Here is a 13,460-nt window from a genome sequence, read left to right on the forward strand (position 1 = left end):
TTTTACAACAGTTGTTATCCTAAAGCAGACACAGAAAACAGGCTCTAGAGAAGTCAATAAACTGAAAATTCAGTAAACACTTTGGAGGGAATTTATCATGCGTGTAATACTAAACATTGCGCTTTGTTTGTTAAATTTGATGCCTTTCAGGATGCTGGCCATCAACACTGCAGCAGTGAGAAGATGTGATTATAGCTCCTCCGTACCGTTCACTTAAATGGGACAGAGCGTAACTACAACTGTGTTCTCTTCAAACAGCTGGTTGGCAGGGGGTGTCGGGAGTTGGACCCCCACCAATCTCAGAAACTTAACAGCGCCTTTAAGGACAAAGCCCCATTTTTCAAATCTAAAGTTTGTTATTTTATGTGGTAATGACTCTATAATATATGTGGCAAATTTGGTAAACAAATTTGTAAAAACTGGTTATTTTCAAGATTTGAAAGTGTATGTTTTTAAAGAGGACCTGTCACCTCTCCTGACATTTTCTGTTTTAGTAACTACATGCATTCCCAGTCCTGTATTATTCCTGCAAGTTCACAAATTAATTGACAGCAATCTGCAGTAAAGGTACTGCTGGGTGTAGCTGGTGTGTCTTACTCTGTACAATCAGTGCTGCTGGTGTCATACTGTGAAAGGACACACCCCCAACTGGTAACACCCATCTGTACCTTTACTGCAAGCTGCTAGCAATTCATTCATTAACTTGTGGAGAAATTCCAAAGAAATGGCACAACAGAGAGCCATAAATCACAAATGATAAGACCTCCTAGATAGACAGGTAACCCACTGTCAGTTTACCACTGCTGTGAGGGGAAGATGTGAGGGGTAACCCTCATTATAATAAAAGGTGTAGAATTGCAATATTAGTATGACAGTTCTATTGTTCTTTTAATAGGCCTAAAAAAGATGCCCACAGAGGAGCATTGCATTGATTACTGCACTGTGTGATGTTTTAACCGGAGTATGTACAGTGGGACTCTCAATCTGGTCAGAGTGATGGCCTGACTGAGGGAGTTAAGTGACTGCATGCCACAGTCTAAAATCCGAACACAGAGAAAGATAATGGACTCAGGACAGGCAGTAGAATCCCCACTCACATTTTATGCAAGTCTTCCTTTAAGACATAATTTTAGATATATCCGTATATATTTTACCTGCAACTTCCAGATTTGTTTGCTCTCCTTTGAAACTTGACCAACTGTTTCCCCCATTAAAGCGATTAACATGTTAAGGAGGAGGACAAAGGTGAGGATGATATAAGTAACCAGGAGAATGATGAAGACAGCCGGGTACTTGGCACTGTTGATCATCTCTAGGTCTCCCATTCCGATGGTTAGCTTGAAGAGGTCCAGCAAAAACTTACTGAAGGTGCTACTATCACGGCAAGATGGGTACTCGGGCACAGAACAGTCTGTTCCATTATTCTTACAAATCTCCTGTGTGGAGCATGGATTCAGCAAGGACACCAGAGCTATGGGAAGAGGTCAGGAATGACAAGCTTTACTAAATATATCGCCACACCACATACACCATTTCACTGTAACACAATACTATGGCTTTTTTATTTCACGCATCTGGTTTTCCTTTATTCACTTTGAAGCTTCAAGTGAAGCCACAAGAACTCACTGCAGTATCATTACATAATGTATAGGTCTCTCATTTTGAAAATCTAAAACCAAGTCCAAAGTCAAACCATCATTTTATTTTTTTCAGCATAAACAGTTTTTGAGTCCCCTGCAAACTTTTTTAGATCAATCGCTGGCAAAGCCATGTGCAGAGACCCTTTAAAGCAGTCCCTACAACTCTATATAATGCAGTTCTCTCCCATGATACTACATATTGAAGGAAATGTATCAAGACTGGCATTACCACATGCCAGTTTTGATCCCTCAGTGCTGGAGTTAGATGCGCCAAATTTATTATGAGGCAGATGCCTCCTAAAAAAAAAAAATAGGCACATCTATAGCAGTCCGTGTACACAGTCTTTTCTTGTACATTGCTTAAATGGAATGGGTCATCAGAAAATATACATAAATATGTAATTTAAACAATAGGTTAACATATTTTTAAATAATTTTTGATGGTTATTTTAAATTTTACATGTCAATATCTATATTTAAACAAAAACCATAAAATCCTGCAGTTTTTGCTCTGGCCACTAAGCCTAATAATAGGAAAGTACCTTCTTATCTTTCATTCTACACCTGCCTGTAATGATATCACTTTTGCGTATAGAGAGGGCAGGATCCACCATTCACAATAGGTGGTTGTCAGAGCTTATCTGTCATTTCCTTGTACAATGACCTCTGCACAGGTAACCGAGCATGTCTAGAAAACTCTTCCATAGAAGTCAACGAGGTCCCCTCCTGACCATTGCGTCTATGGCCCACGTGGCTGCTGTAAAGCAATTCTCTAAATGCTCTCTAGATGCTGTTGAGAACAGCTCAGACACGATGGCCGACCCCATAATACAGGTGAAAATCAAAAAATTTGAATATCGTGCAAAGTTAATTTATTTCAGTAATGCAACTTAAAAGGTGAAACTAACATATGAGACTCATTAGACGCAAAGCGAGATATTTCAAGTCTTTATTAAAATTTGGATGATTATGGCTTACAACTTATGAAACCCCAAAGTCACAATTTTGAGGTACCCTTTGCTCAGGAGATATGGATTAAGTAGCTGACTAGAGTGTGACACTTTGAGCCTAGAATATTGAACCTTTTCACTAAATTCTAATTTTAAGCTGCATTAATGCAATTCCTTTTATCTTGCATTACTGAAATAAATGGATTTTTGCACGATATTAAATTTTTCGAGTTTCACCTGTAATGTTCAAGAAATAGAATAAGTAAATCTGTAATCAGATTAGAAAAAAGGAGATTTGTTGCTATCTGGTTTTAACTGTCAGATAAATATTTTGGTGACATGTTTCCTTTAATAAGCATTTGCCATTGTACGTATAACTTTTCAAGCAAAGCAAGTTTCTTCTATATTTCTATTGCTTTATGTTTAAGTTTTGACATCATTTATCTTCCTGTAAAGTACATACCTGAAGCATAGCCAATCATAAAGAGGAGGTACACAAGGAGAAAGCGGAACAAATCCTTAAACAAGATCTAAAAAACAGAATACCAAGTGTTTAAGTCAGGAGAAATTAGGAGTTGCAGTTCCGTGAACTCAACTGACAGATACAAAGGACTACAAAATTTGGCATGTGACAAAGAAACACATCCTAATTGACCCTGCGACTTAAGGGTGCATTAAACACCCCGATGCCGCAGACGGTTGTCGGGGGGAGGGGGGGGGATCGTTCCCTCCCAACAATTGTCAGATAGCTAGCAGAGGAAACGATTGCTATTACATGCTGCAATGTCCTACATGTCACGTGGAGGAGCGATGACTGTGCCATCGCTCATCCCCAAGCAGGGCAGCAGTCTGCAGTCATCTGGCAGTCTAATATACCCTTTAGAAGCAACATCATTGTGTCTATTTTTCAACAATTTTCTTCTGATGCCAAATACACACCAAAGTTTCAGATAGTTGAACTTTACAACAAGCAGAAGTTGCACAAGTATGATGTTGCTTTTGTACGGAAGCAGCAGTTAGAAGACCAATGTCTGTCCCTATATGGTGGCATATGGAGGCTGCGCATTGCAACACTCCAAGCATCTGTGTGTCAATTCCATGTGACCAAGACAGATTGTCTCACTGATTTGATTCATACACAAAGAACATAAGAAAACTTTTCATTGCACAACTGCCGAGCTTTATTTGCTGAAACCTCTACTTCTATAAAGGGCAGTTCTGTATAATCGGTAGCAATGCTTGCATACAACTGCCTTCTAAGAATTCCACTGGGGATTTTTTTTAAAATCTTCCCTTAAAGGGGTTGTCCGCTTTTTTATATTGATGTCCTATCCTCAAAATAGGCCATCAATATCAGATCATCAGGGGGCCGACTCCCGGCACCCCGCCAATCAGCTATGTGAAGAGAACGCAGCTCTTGTACAAGCGCTGCCTTCTCTTCCATGTTTACCTGCTCACCGTTGTAACTGCAGCGGTGAACAGTGTAATTACAACTCCGCCGTCCCCATTCACGTCAATGGGACAGCTCCATCCTACTGTAATTACAAACAGCTGATCGGCACGGGCGTCCTGGGAGTTGGATCTCCGCCAATCTCATATTGATGACCTATCCATATGTATAATTTTTGAGGAAAAGAAACAAACATTTCTTTACATTTATGACCCCTATAACTTATTTATTAAGTTATGTGTATGGAACTGAATGAGGGCTTATTTTTTGTGGGGTGATCTATACTTTTCATATACCATTTTGGTGTGTGTATGACTTTTTGATAAATTTTTTATTTCATTTTTTTCTGGGATAAGAAGCGACCAAAAAACTGAGAATCAACCATTTTGTCTTTTTTCCCCCGTTTCACCATATGGGCTAAATATTTTTATAAAATCAATAATATGGGCTTTATGATTTTTAGGTTAAGGTAACCTTTCTTTATATATGAAATAACCACACATAATGTAATCCCACCTTCTGAAGCATAATGCTGTATGTTCCCGTGAGTTTCAGGCCTCTGGTAAAGTACAGTGCATTCATCCATCCTAATACCAGGGCAAACACCATTACAGCCAGATAAGCCTCAATACCAGTCAAGTAAAGGACAGCGCTGACAATGACCAATACTGAATAGATGAAGCTGGGTTAAATAAAAAAATAAAAAATTTATAAATAAATAAAAAGGTAGTAGGAAAGAGAAAAAGGTAATATTACTCTAGATGTACAAACCCATTTAAATTCTGTATGCGATTCCAAGAAAATTTTTGTTTTCCTACAGTAATCAGTACAATGGATTATCAAACATTATCAACTAATGGACCAATATGAGGTGTTGCTGGCTTTACACATAAAACCATAAATGATAAAACAGTGTGTTTGCTTTTAATCAAGTCTGAAGAAAAGAGTTACCCAAGCAGGCTCCTCCCAGTTGAGCTGAAAATCTGAAGATACCGGAGCCTATACCGGGAAAACGGAGCGGCACCCAGGGATAATAGTAAGTGCAGGGAGATCCCTGGGTGCCGCTCTCCGTGTCAGCATACTTAGTTTAGATTTTTTATTGTAATGAAAGGTCCTCTTTAACGTTAGGCTAAAGTGGCATTGAATTAGTGAGCGCATTTTTTTCCCCTTTATCTTAAACCCTCTCCTGACCCTGACCATTTGTTGTGGGACCAGGCAACCCCTTTAAAGCCACAAAATGAAAAGGGCCCTGTTACCGATTTTGCACTGTGGACCAAGAGGTAGGTTTGCCGATATCCTCTGTATCTCTCATAGAGAGAGATAATAGAACGGTGATTCCTCATCCAACAATTATAGTGTGATTGGATAAGAAATTCTATAAACATTTAGAATTGACTTATGTATAGGTAAGTGTTCCCCTTTAATAAGCCATTATTTATTTAGACAAGAAACACTTACTACAACAGCTGGAAAGATCCATCTATAAATAAGGAATTTACCCCCGGACACTTCTTCGTGAACAAGTCTTTAACCTTCAAAAATAATACAGAGATGTCATATTAACCTTAGCATGACTACACTGTACAATAAACAACAAAGCAATAAAATAGTGTGAAACCATCCAAATGAAGTCTGCTTCTTGCATTGTACCATCTTAAGTCCACGGCTGGGAAAAATGCTAGAGGTTACTGATCATGTTCAAAATCTTTGACAGAAATACCAGAACTTACATTGGAAAGGAAGAAGAATATTCCAGTTATCAAGGTTATGATCTCTCCGGTCAATCGCAGGTAGTCCACTGTTGTCTTATATGGGTAGGGTGGCTGGCAACAAATAATAATATTTCAGCTCACTTTTTTTTATTACAGCAAAAATAAAAATCACCAAACACAACAATTTCAACCTACAGCCTGACTTTAATAGTAACAGTTAGTCAGGTCCATAAATATTGGGACATTGCCACAATTCTAACATTTTTGGCTCTATACACCACCACAATGGATTTGAAATGAAATGAACAATATGTAATTTGAGGGTATTTACATCCAAATTAGGTGAACGGAATCTGTTGCTGTCAACTCTCAAGATGAGATCCAAAGAGCGGTCATCATCAGTAAAGCAAGGCCTCATTAGGCTCCAAAAAAAAAAAAACATTAGGCGTGGCCAAAACAACTGTTTGAAACATTCTTAAAAAGAAGGAACGCACCAGTGAGCTCAGCAACACCAAAAAAGACCCGGAAGACCACAGAAAACAACTGTGGTGGAGGACCGAAGAATTCTTTCCCTGGTGAAGAAAACACCCTTCATAACAGTTGCCCAGATCAAGAACACTCTCCAGGAGGTAGGTGTATGTATGTCAAAGTCAACAATCAAGAGAAGACTTCACCAGAGTGAATACAGAGGGTTCACCACAAGATGTAAACCATTGGTGAGCCTCAAAAACAGGAAGGCCAGATTAGAGTTTGCCAAACGACATCTAAAAAAGCCTTCACAGTTCTGGAACAACATCCTATGGAGAGATGAGACCAAGATCAACTTGTACCAGAATGATGGGAAGAGAAGAGTATGGAGAAGGAAAGGTACTGCTCATGATCCTAACCATACCACCTCATCAGTGAAGCATGGTGGTGGTAGTGTCATGGCGTGGGCATGTATGGCTGCCAATGGAACTGGTTCTCTTGTATTTATTAATGATGTGACTGCTGACAAAAGCAGCAGGATGAATTCTGAAGTGTTTCGGGCAATATTATCTGCTCATATTCAGCCAAATGCTTCAGAACTCATTGGACGGCGCTTCACAGTGCAGATGGACAATGACCCAAAGCATACTGCAAAAGCAGCCAAAGAGTTTTTTTAAGGGAAAGAAGTGGAATGTTATGCAATGGCCAAGTCAATCACCTGACCTGAATCCGATTGAGCATGCATTTCACTTGCTTAAGACAAAACTGAAGACTGAAAACTGAAGTAGGAACTGAAGACAGTTGCAGTAGAGGTCTGGCAGAGCATCACCAGGGATGAAACATAGCGTATGGTGATGTCTATGCATTCCAGACCTCAGGCTGTAATTGACTGCAAAGGATTTGCAACCAAGTATTAAAAAGTGAAAGTTTGATTTATGATTATTATTCTATCCCAGGGATGGGCAAACTCTGCCCTCTAGCTGTTTTAAAACTACAAATCCCATCATGCCCTGCTGTAGGCTGATAGCTGTAGACAGACTGGGAATGATGGGCTTTGTAGTTTTACAACAGCTGGAGGGCCAAGTTTGCCCATCCCTGTTCTATCACAGTACTTTTGGTCCCTTAACAAGTGGGAGGCACATATGTAAACTGTTGTAATTCCTACACCGTTCACCTAATTTGGATGTAAATACCCTCAAATTAAAGCTGACAGTCTGCAGTTAAAGCACAACTTGTTCGTTTCATTTCAAATCCATTGTGGTGATGTATAGAGCCAAAAATGTTAGAATTGTGTTTAAGTCCCAATATTTATGGACCTGACTGTATGTGTGAGACCACTTTTAAAGCCATATATTGGATATTTCAGTAGGAAGAGGGGGGTTGGCTTCTGGTAGGGACTGCTGACAGAGTCTATTCTGAGGCGACTAAGGAATTGGACATGTTCAAATACAACATGCCTGACGCTGTACAATACAGTATAATCCATGCACCATGCTGTACAATATACAGTATAATCCCTGCACCAGGGATTATAATGTATACTGTACAGCATGGTGTATGGATTGTACTGTATTGTATGGCGTACTGCAGGGATTATAATTTGTACTGTATTGTATGGCGTACTGCAGGGATTATAATGTATACTGTACGGCATGGTGCAGGGGTTATACTGTATTGTACGCGATGGTGCAGGGGTTATACTGTATTGTACGCGATGGTGCAGGGGTTATACTGTATTGTACGCGATGGTGCAGGGGTTCTCTCTTTGATGTGACAATTATTTTAGGTTTTCATATCGCCCACCTTTGATGGCGCTGTGCCCAACTCTTTTTCAGTAGTATGATTAAGTTGTGAAAATGATTAGTGCCCCCCCCCCCCCCATTTTTGACTGTGGTATCTTATGTGCCCCCGCCCCCCCCCCCCCCTTATATATTGTTTCTAGAGTCACCAATAAGCATAACTATAGATGAATCAAATGGCACCTGTCTCCTTTTGTTTTGATGTTCACCAAAGGCAAAAACGCAGTTTTATTCATATGTAAATGAGGGCTCGCGAGTGTCCAGGGGCGGCATTCGGACTGTAAGTGCCCAGGCCGCTCTTCCGTCTTCTCACATAACCCCTCCCCAGCCTGTTGCTTGGCCTACCCTCTTGTGTCATCCAGTTTACTGTATGAAATCCCACCTGCGCATGCGCACTGTGATGACCATTGTGGGCAGCAGCATCGCTCCATGCAGTGCGCATGTGCCAGCGGGATCTCGTCCAGTACACTGGATGACGTAAGAGGCTTACAGGGTGGGCCAAGCAACAGGCTGGGGAGGGGTTATGTGAGAAGAAGGATGAGCAGCCTGGGCACTTACAGCCCGAACGCCGCCCCTGGACACTCGCGAGCCCTCATTTACATATAAATAAAACTGCGTTTTTGCCTTTGGTGAACATCAAAACAAAAGTAGACAGGTGCCATTTGATTCATCTATAGTTATGCTACAGTATTATGTAAGCAGTGTATAATGGCATACTGTGGTGACAGACTCCCTTTAATGGCCAAAGGAAGTATCTAACCTTTTGCAGACACTTGATATCTTCACTGATCTCAAATATACTGTAATAGAGATGCCCTTAATTGTTGGATTATGAGAAAGACATGGATCAACATGAAAAATTAAATTCAGAACAAAAGCTGTTTTATTACACTAAAAACTACAGAGATAATAAAACTGCAGTAACTTTTGGCTCGTTGACACGAACGTGTGATGCCCGTTGCCGTATTGCGGACCACATTTGCGGATCCACAATACACGGGCACCGTTCCATGGCCATTCCGCATTGACATCACTTCAATGGGTCTGCAAATCCGGAGATGCGGAACGGAAGCACGGAACAGAACACTAACGGAGTGCTTTTTGGGGTTCCGTTCCATGCTTCCGCACTGCAAAAAGATAGAGCAAGTTCTATCTTTTTGCAGAACAGAAGGATCGCAGACCCATTCAAGTGAATGGGTCTGCGATCCCCATGCGCCTGCCCCACGGAAGGTGCACGTGCATTGCGGAGCGTACGAACGAGCCCTCTACCTGTATACAGAAGGTCTCAAAATCCATATCTACCCTGTCCTGGAGATTTATATTCCTGACTGTAATTTAGTATACACTTACTTTGCCCTCCATGGGCCTGTAATAAGCAATTAATGTAAAAATGATCATAGCAATGAGGTAGGAGACAACACTGATGTAGAATGAGACCGCGCCAAACTTCCTCCATTTGTCCCTCAGCAGTTCATTGATGGGCTCCACTGCCAGCATTTCATGACGGTTCTGCATAAAAAATAATCCATAGTATCTTTATAAATAGAATGGACACAAAAACATGCAGCAGTAACAGATTGTGGACAAAGGTGGCTGCAGAATAAAGAATTTCTGATTTTAAAATAAAGTGAAGGTCTATGTGTAAGATCCCCCATCAATCAGTTGTTTCGGGTAGCCGCTGGCACTGGAGACTACTGTGGATGGAAGGCTCCATCCACAGTGCAGTTTCCGACACTGGTGTACCACAGCACAGCTCCCATTTACTTGAATGTGAGCTGAGCTGCAGTACTCCAGCACAGCCATTACACAGCGAGCAGAAATGTGTGCTTCCAGATCCGTCTATTGTATAGTTTCCAAATCCTGGAGGCTGCCCGAAACAGCCGATTGGTGGGGATGCCGAATGTCTGACCGCCAACAATCTGATATTGAGGGCATATCCTGATGATAGATACTGATGTTCTAAGTATGGGAAACCCTTTTAATATTTCCAGTATCGTTACCTTGACACTTGTACTTTAGGAGCGGACACATAACAGGGTGGAGTATGACATCCGCAAAACGCATTATGGAATTCCGAACATGAGAAAAACAGATATTATCTGTATACCTAATTTTTACAGCAGTGTATTATTGTTAAAAATGGACATGAGGAGCAGCTGTTTCTTGACATTTATTGGGTTTTCATTAGAATAGCCCCTTACTATTATAAAGCACAGAAGCACATGGCGACCAAAATCTCTGCAACAAAGCATTTGCAGGTGCAACCTGGCTGCCCAACCTTAGGCTCCATTCACATGTCTGTGGTGTATTGCGGACCCGCAACACACCCGCCCGGCACCCCTTTAGAAATGCCTATTCTTGTCCGCAGCTGCGGACACGAATAGGACATGTTCTATCTTTTGCTGAGCTGCGGACCCGAAGATCGGGGCCGCGCTCCGCAAATGTGGACAGCACACTGTGTGCTCTCTGCATCCATTCCGTCCCCATAGAGAATGAATGGGTCCACACTCGTTCCGAAAAATTGCGGAACGGATGAGGACCCATTTGCGGACGTGTGAATGGAGCCTTACTCATTAGATGGTTGGCCGAATCCCCCGAGGGTTTGACAGACATCTAAAGTGTAATGCTCCAGTTCACACCCAATACCACAATCATGTGAACAGATCAAGCCCACCTCTCCATTGGTTCCCACATAGTATTAGGCCTCATGGACGCGAGCGCATTTTGTATCCATCTTCAAAGTGCATTTTTTGCAGATTTCACACAAACCCATTCCTTTCTATGGGTAAGCAAAAAAATAAATGGTCAGCACACGGATGGGCATGTGCTGTCGTGTTGCTGTTCTGCAAATTATAGAACATATCCTATTCTTGTCCGTATTGGGGACAAGAATAGCCATTTTAGTAATGGGAGTGAGAAGAACACAGATTGCACACGGAAAGTGTCTGGATTTTGCTGATCTGTGGTTTGTAGACCGATCATGTGCATGAGACGTTATCTGTAATTGAATACGAGACTGCAAGTAAAAGTCTGCCAAATGTTAAGGCCTCATGCACACAACGTCTGTGTTTTACGGTCCGCAAATTGCAAGACAGCAAACTACGCATGCATTCCATGTGCTGTCCTGATATTTTATTTTTGTTTGCAAACACATTGACTTCAAAGGATCCGTGGTTCCATGATCTTTTTGTGGAAGTCAATAGGTCTGCAAAAAATGCAGCTGCAGCACACAGCTATCCGTATTTTGGGGTTCTGCAATTTGCGGACCACAAAATACACACAGTCATGTGTATGGAGCCTCAACGAGAGTTCTCATGATGCAGTCAGCCCAGCCTTACAATATATTGCTGTATTAGGATATCGGTTTACAGAGAACAAGGCAATAGTATCTGATCCTACCTCAACCTTGCTATTGTAAACCAGGATTTCAAGTACAGAGACCTCTTCACCACATGTATCTAAAGAAGATAGGTCATACAGGGAGGAGTAAACAGGGCCATAAGCCCAATCCCGGAATTTACGAGACAAGTGCCTGGCCTCTTCCTCTTTTATCTCTAACCGGATAATATGCTGAAATATCTGAAACCGAAAAATATAGGAAACTGGTGTTAACTATTATTATTACATTTCATACGCATTATTAGCAAGATTGTTTCCAGAGTATCGATACAGAGACAGATGTCCATGATCTGGTTCAGGCATGGACATCTCAGTATGATTCACTATCATAAACTAGTAACAAGGACATTTTTTCTTGATTTACATTTTTTTTTTTAATGAAATGTGAAATGATCTGTAAAGTGACACACATTAAGGAACACAAAATGTACTTTAGAATGTGGTGTAATTACCACTATGAACACTAGAGAGCAGTATAACACCAAACTAAAAACAACAGCATTGCCATCACCGCAAACCCAAGAAATTAGTACCAGACTTGTATTCCAACCATGTCACTGAGTCCTGGGTTTCATTTGAGTCATGACTGCCCGAGAAGACTCATTATTTTAAAAGGGCATTTGTAGATCTGTACCCCATGAAACTGGCTGTCCTGGAGAAATCTGTGTTGGTCCCATGTTCATATATGCCTGTATTGAGAAAAACGATGTTTTAATATATGCAAATGAGCCTCTAGGAGCAACGGGGGTGTTGTCATTACACTTAGATGCTCTGCTCCCTCTGTAGCTGCTGCTCACTCTGCACTTTGGTTGACAGGACTAGGAGTGAATATGGTTTCACTGCCTGGCCCTGTCAAAGTGCAGTGGGTATGGCAGGTGTAGCGAGAGCAGAGCCTCTAGGTGTAATGACAACGTCCCCATTGCTCCCAGACACTCATGTGCATATATTAAAACTTCATTTTTCTTAGCAATGCATACACATATGAACATGGGGTCAACACAGAGGCCTTCAGCTGCCAAGTGCACATGTAACAGATCAGCCAGTTTCATGGGTACAAATCTTTAATGATCTCCTGCTCTCCCCACTCACCAGCTGATGAGTGGCAGTTCTCTCCTTATTTTCTTCTCTAGAAGAGAACTGCCAATTATCAGAAGGTGAGTGGGGAGAGCAGGAGAACATGAATAACCATGACTCTGCTCAGGCAGCTATGACTCTCTTCCAAGCCCAGGCTGTGATGGTTACACCACTGGTTCTTGGCAACCACTTAGTTTTAGTTCATGGTTGACACCCCGCTGAAATCAGTATGTATGTCGCCAATCACAGAGGGCAGCATAAAGTTGATAACAGGTTCCCTTTAAAACCAAGAATTCAGGTGAAATACTCACCCCTATTTTACCCAGTTTTGCTGCCATCATAAGGGGAGACATGCCATCATTGTTCAAAATGGCCTCCAGGCTAATTTCAGGATAAAGTTTGGCACACTTTATGACAAGAAGATCATACATTTTTGTAACAAATTTGGTATTCTCCCTTGTATTGTCAGCGATAGCCACCAAAGCATGAAGGACAGTATTTCCCCTTGAGTCTTGACGACGTAGATCTGCTTTCTTGTGAGCATTTTCGGTCAAGTAATGCACAATGTCAGGCTGATTGGTGCAAGCTGCCAGAGATAGTGGGAGTTCACCTGGGATAATAAGAAATAGGAAATAAGAAAAATAAAGACACATGTATTTACCAATGGTCAACAATTTTTCATATTTTTTTTTTAGGGGGGGGTTAATTGTTATAATGGACCTCTCCCAGGGTTCATGGAAATCATGATCCTAGAGAATGGGAAGGGTATAGATAGAAGTTTCACTGAAGGCTTTGCTTATTAAAAGTACCATGGGGCAGCTCTTCAATACCCTAGACCAGAAAAGATCATTCAACTCTCTCACCAGTCTAAACCACAACATAAATGAAAGGGGTTTGCCAATGTTAATAGTAGATTAATATTACATTTAAGAAAAAACTAGTTACATTTGTAATTTACCTACTGAGGT

General features: G+C 41.2%; 1 protein-coding gene across 1 annotated transcript in view; it reads right to left on the reverse strand.

Moving 5' to 3' along the window:
- The window catches only part of TRPV4 (transient receptor potential cation channel subfamily V member 4), a 99,362-nt gene that overhangs the window by 15,305 nt on the left and 70,597 nt on the right, over positions 1 to 13,460 (reverse strand). The window contains exons 6-13 of the mRNA XM_044288749.1: positions 12,804 to 13,102; positions 11,419 to 11,598; positions 9,370 to 9,528; positions 5,771 to 5,863; positions 5,499 to 5,572; positions 4,557 to 4,722; positions 3,054 to 3,120; positions 1,155 to 1,471 (exon numbers count right to left, since the gene is read on the reverse strand). Coding sequence (XP_044144684.1) covers positions 1,155 to 1,471; positions 3,054 to 3,120; positions 4,557 to 4,722; positions 5,499 to 5,572; positions 5,771 to 5,863; positions 9,370 to 9,528; positions 11,419 to 11,598; positions 12,804 to 13,102 — 1,355 coding nt within the window. The remainder of the gene's footprint in view (positions 1 to 1,154; positions 1,472 to 3,053; positions 3,121 to 4,556; positions 4,723 to 5,498; positions 5,573 to 5,770; positions 5,864 to 9,369; positions 9,529 to 11,418; positions 11,599 to 12,803; positions 13,103 to 13,460) is intronic.

Source organism: Bufo gargarizans, chromosome 1 (genome assembly GCF_014858855.1).
Source record: "Bufo gargarizans isolate SCDJY-AF-19 chromosome 1, ASM1485885v1, whole genome shotgun sequence".
NCBI classification, from domain to species: Eukaryota; Metazoa; Chordata; class Amphibia; order Anura; family Bufonidae; genus Bufo; species Bufo gargarizans.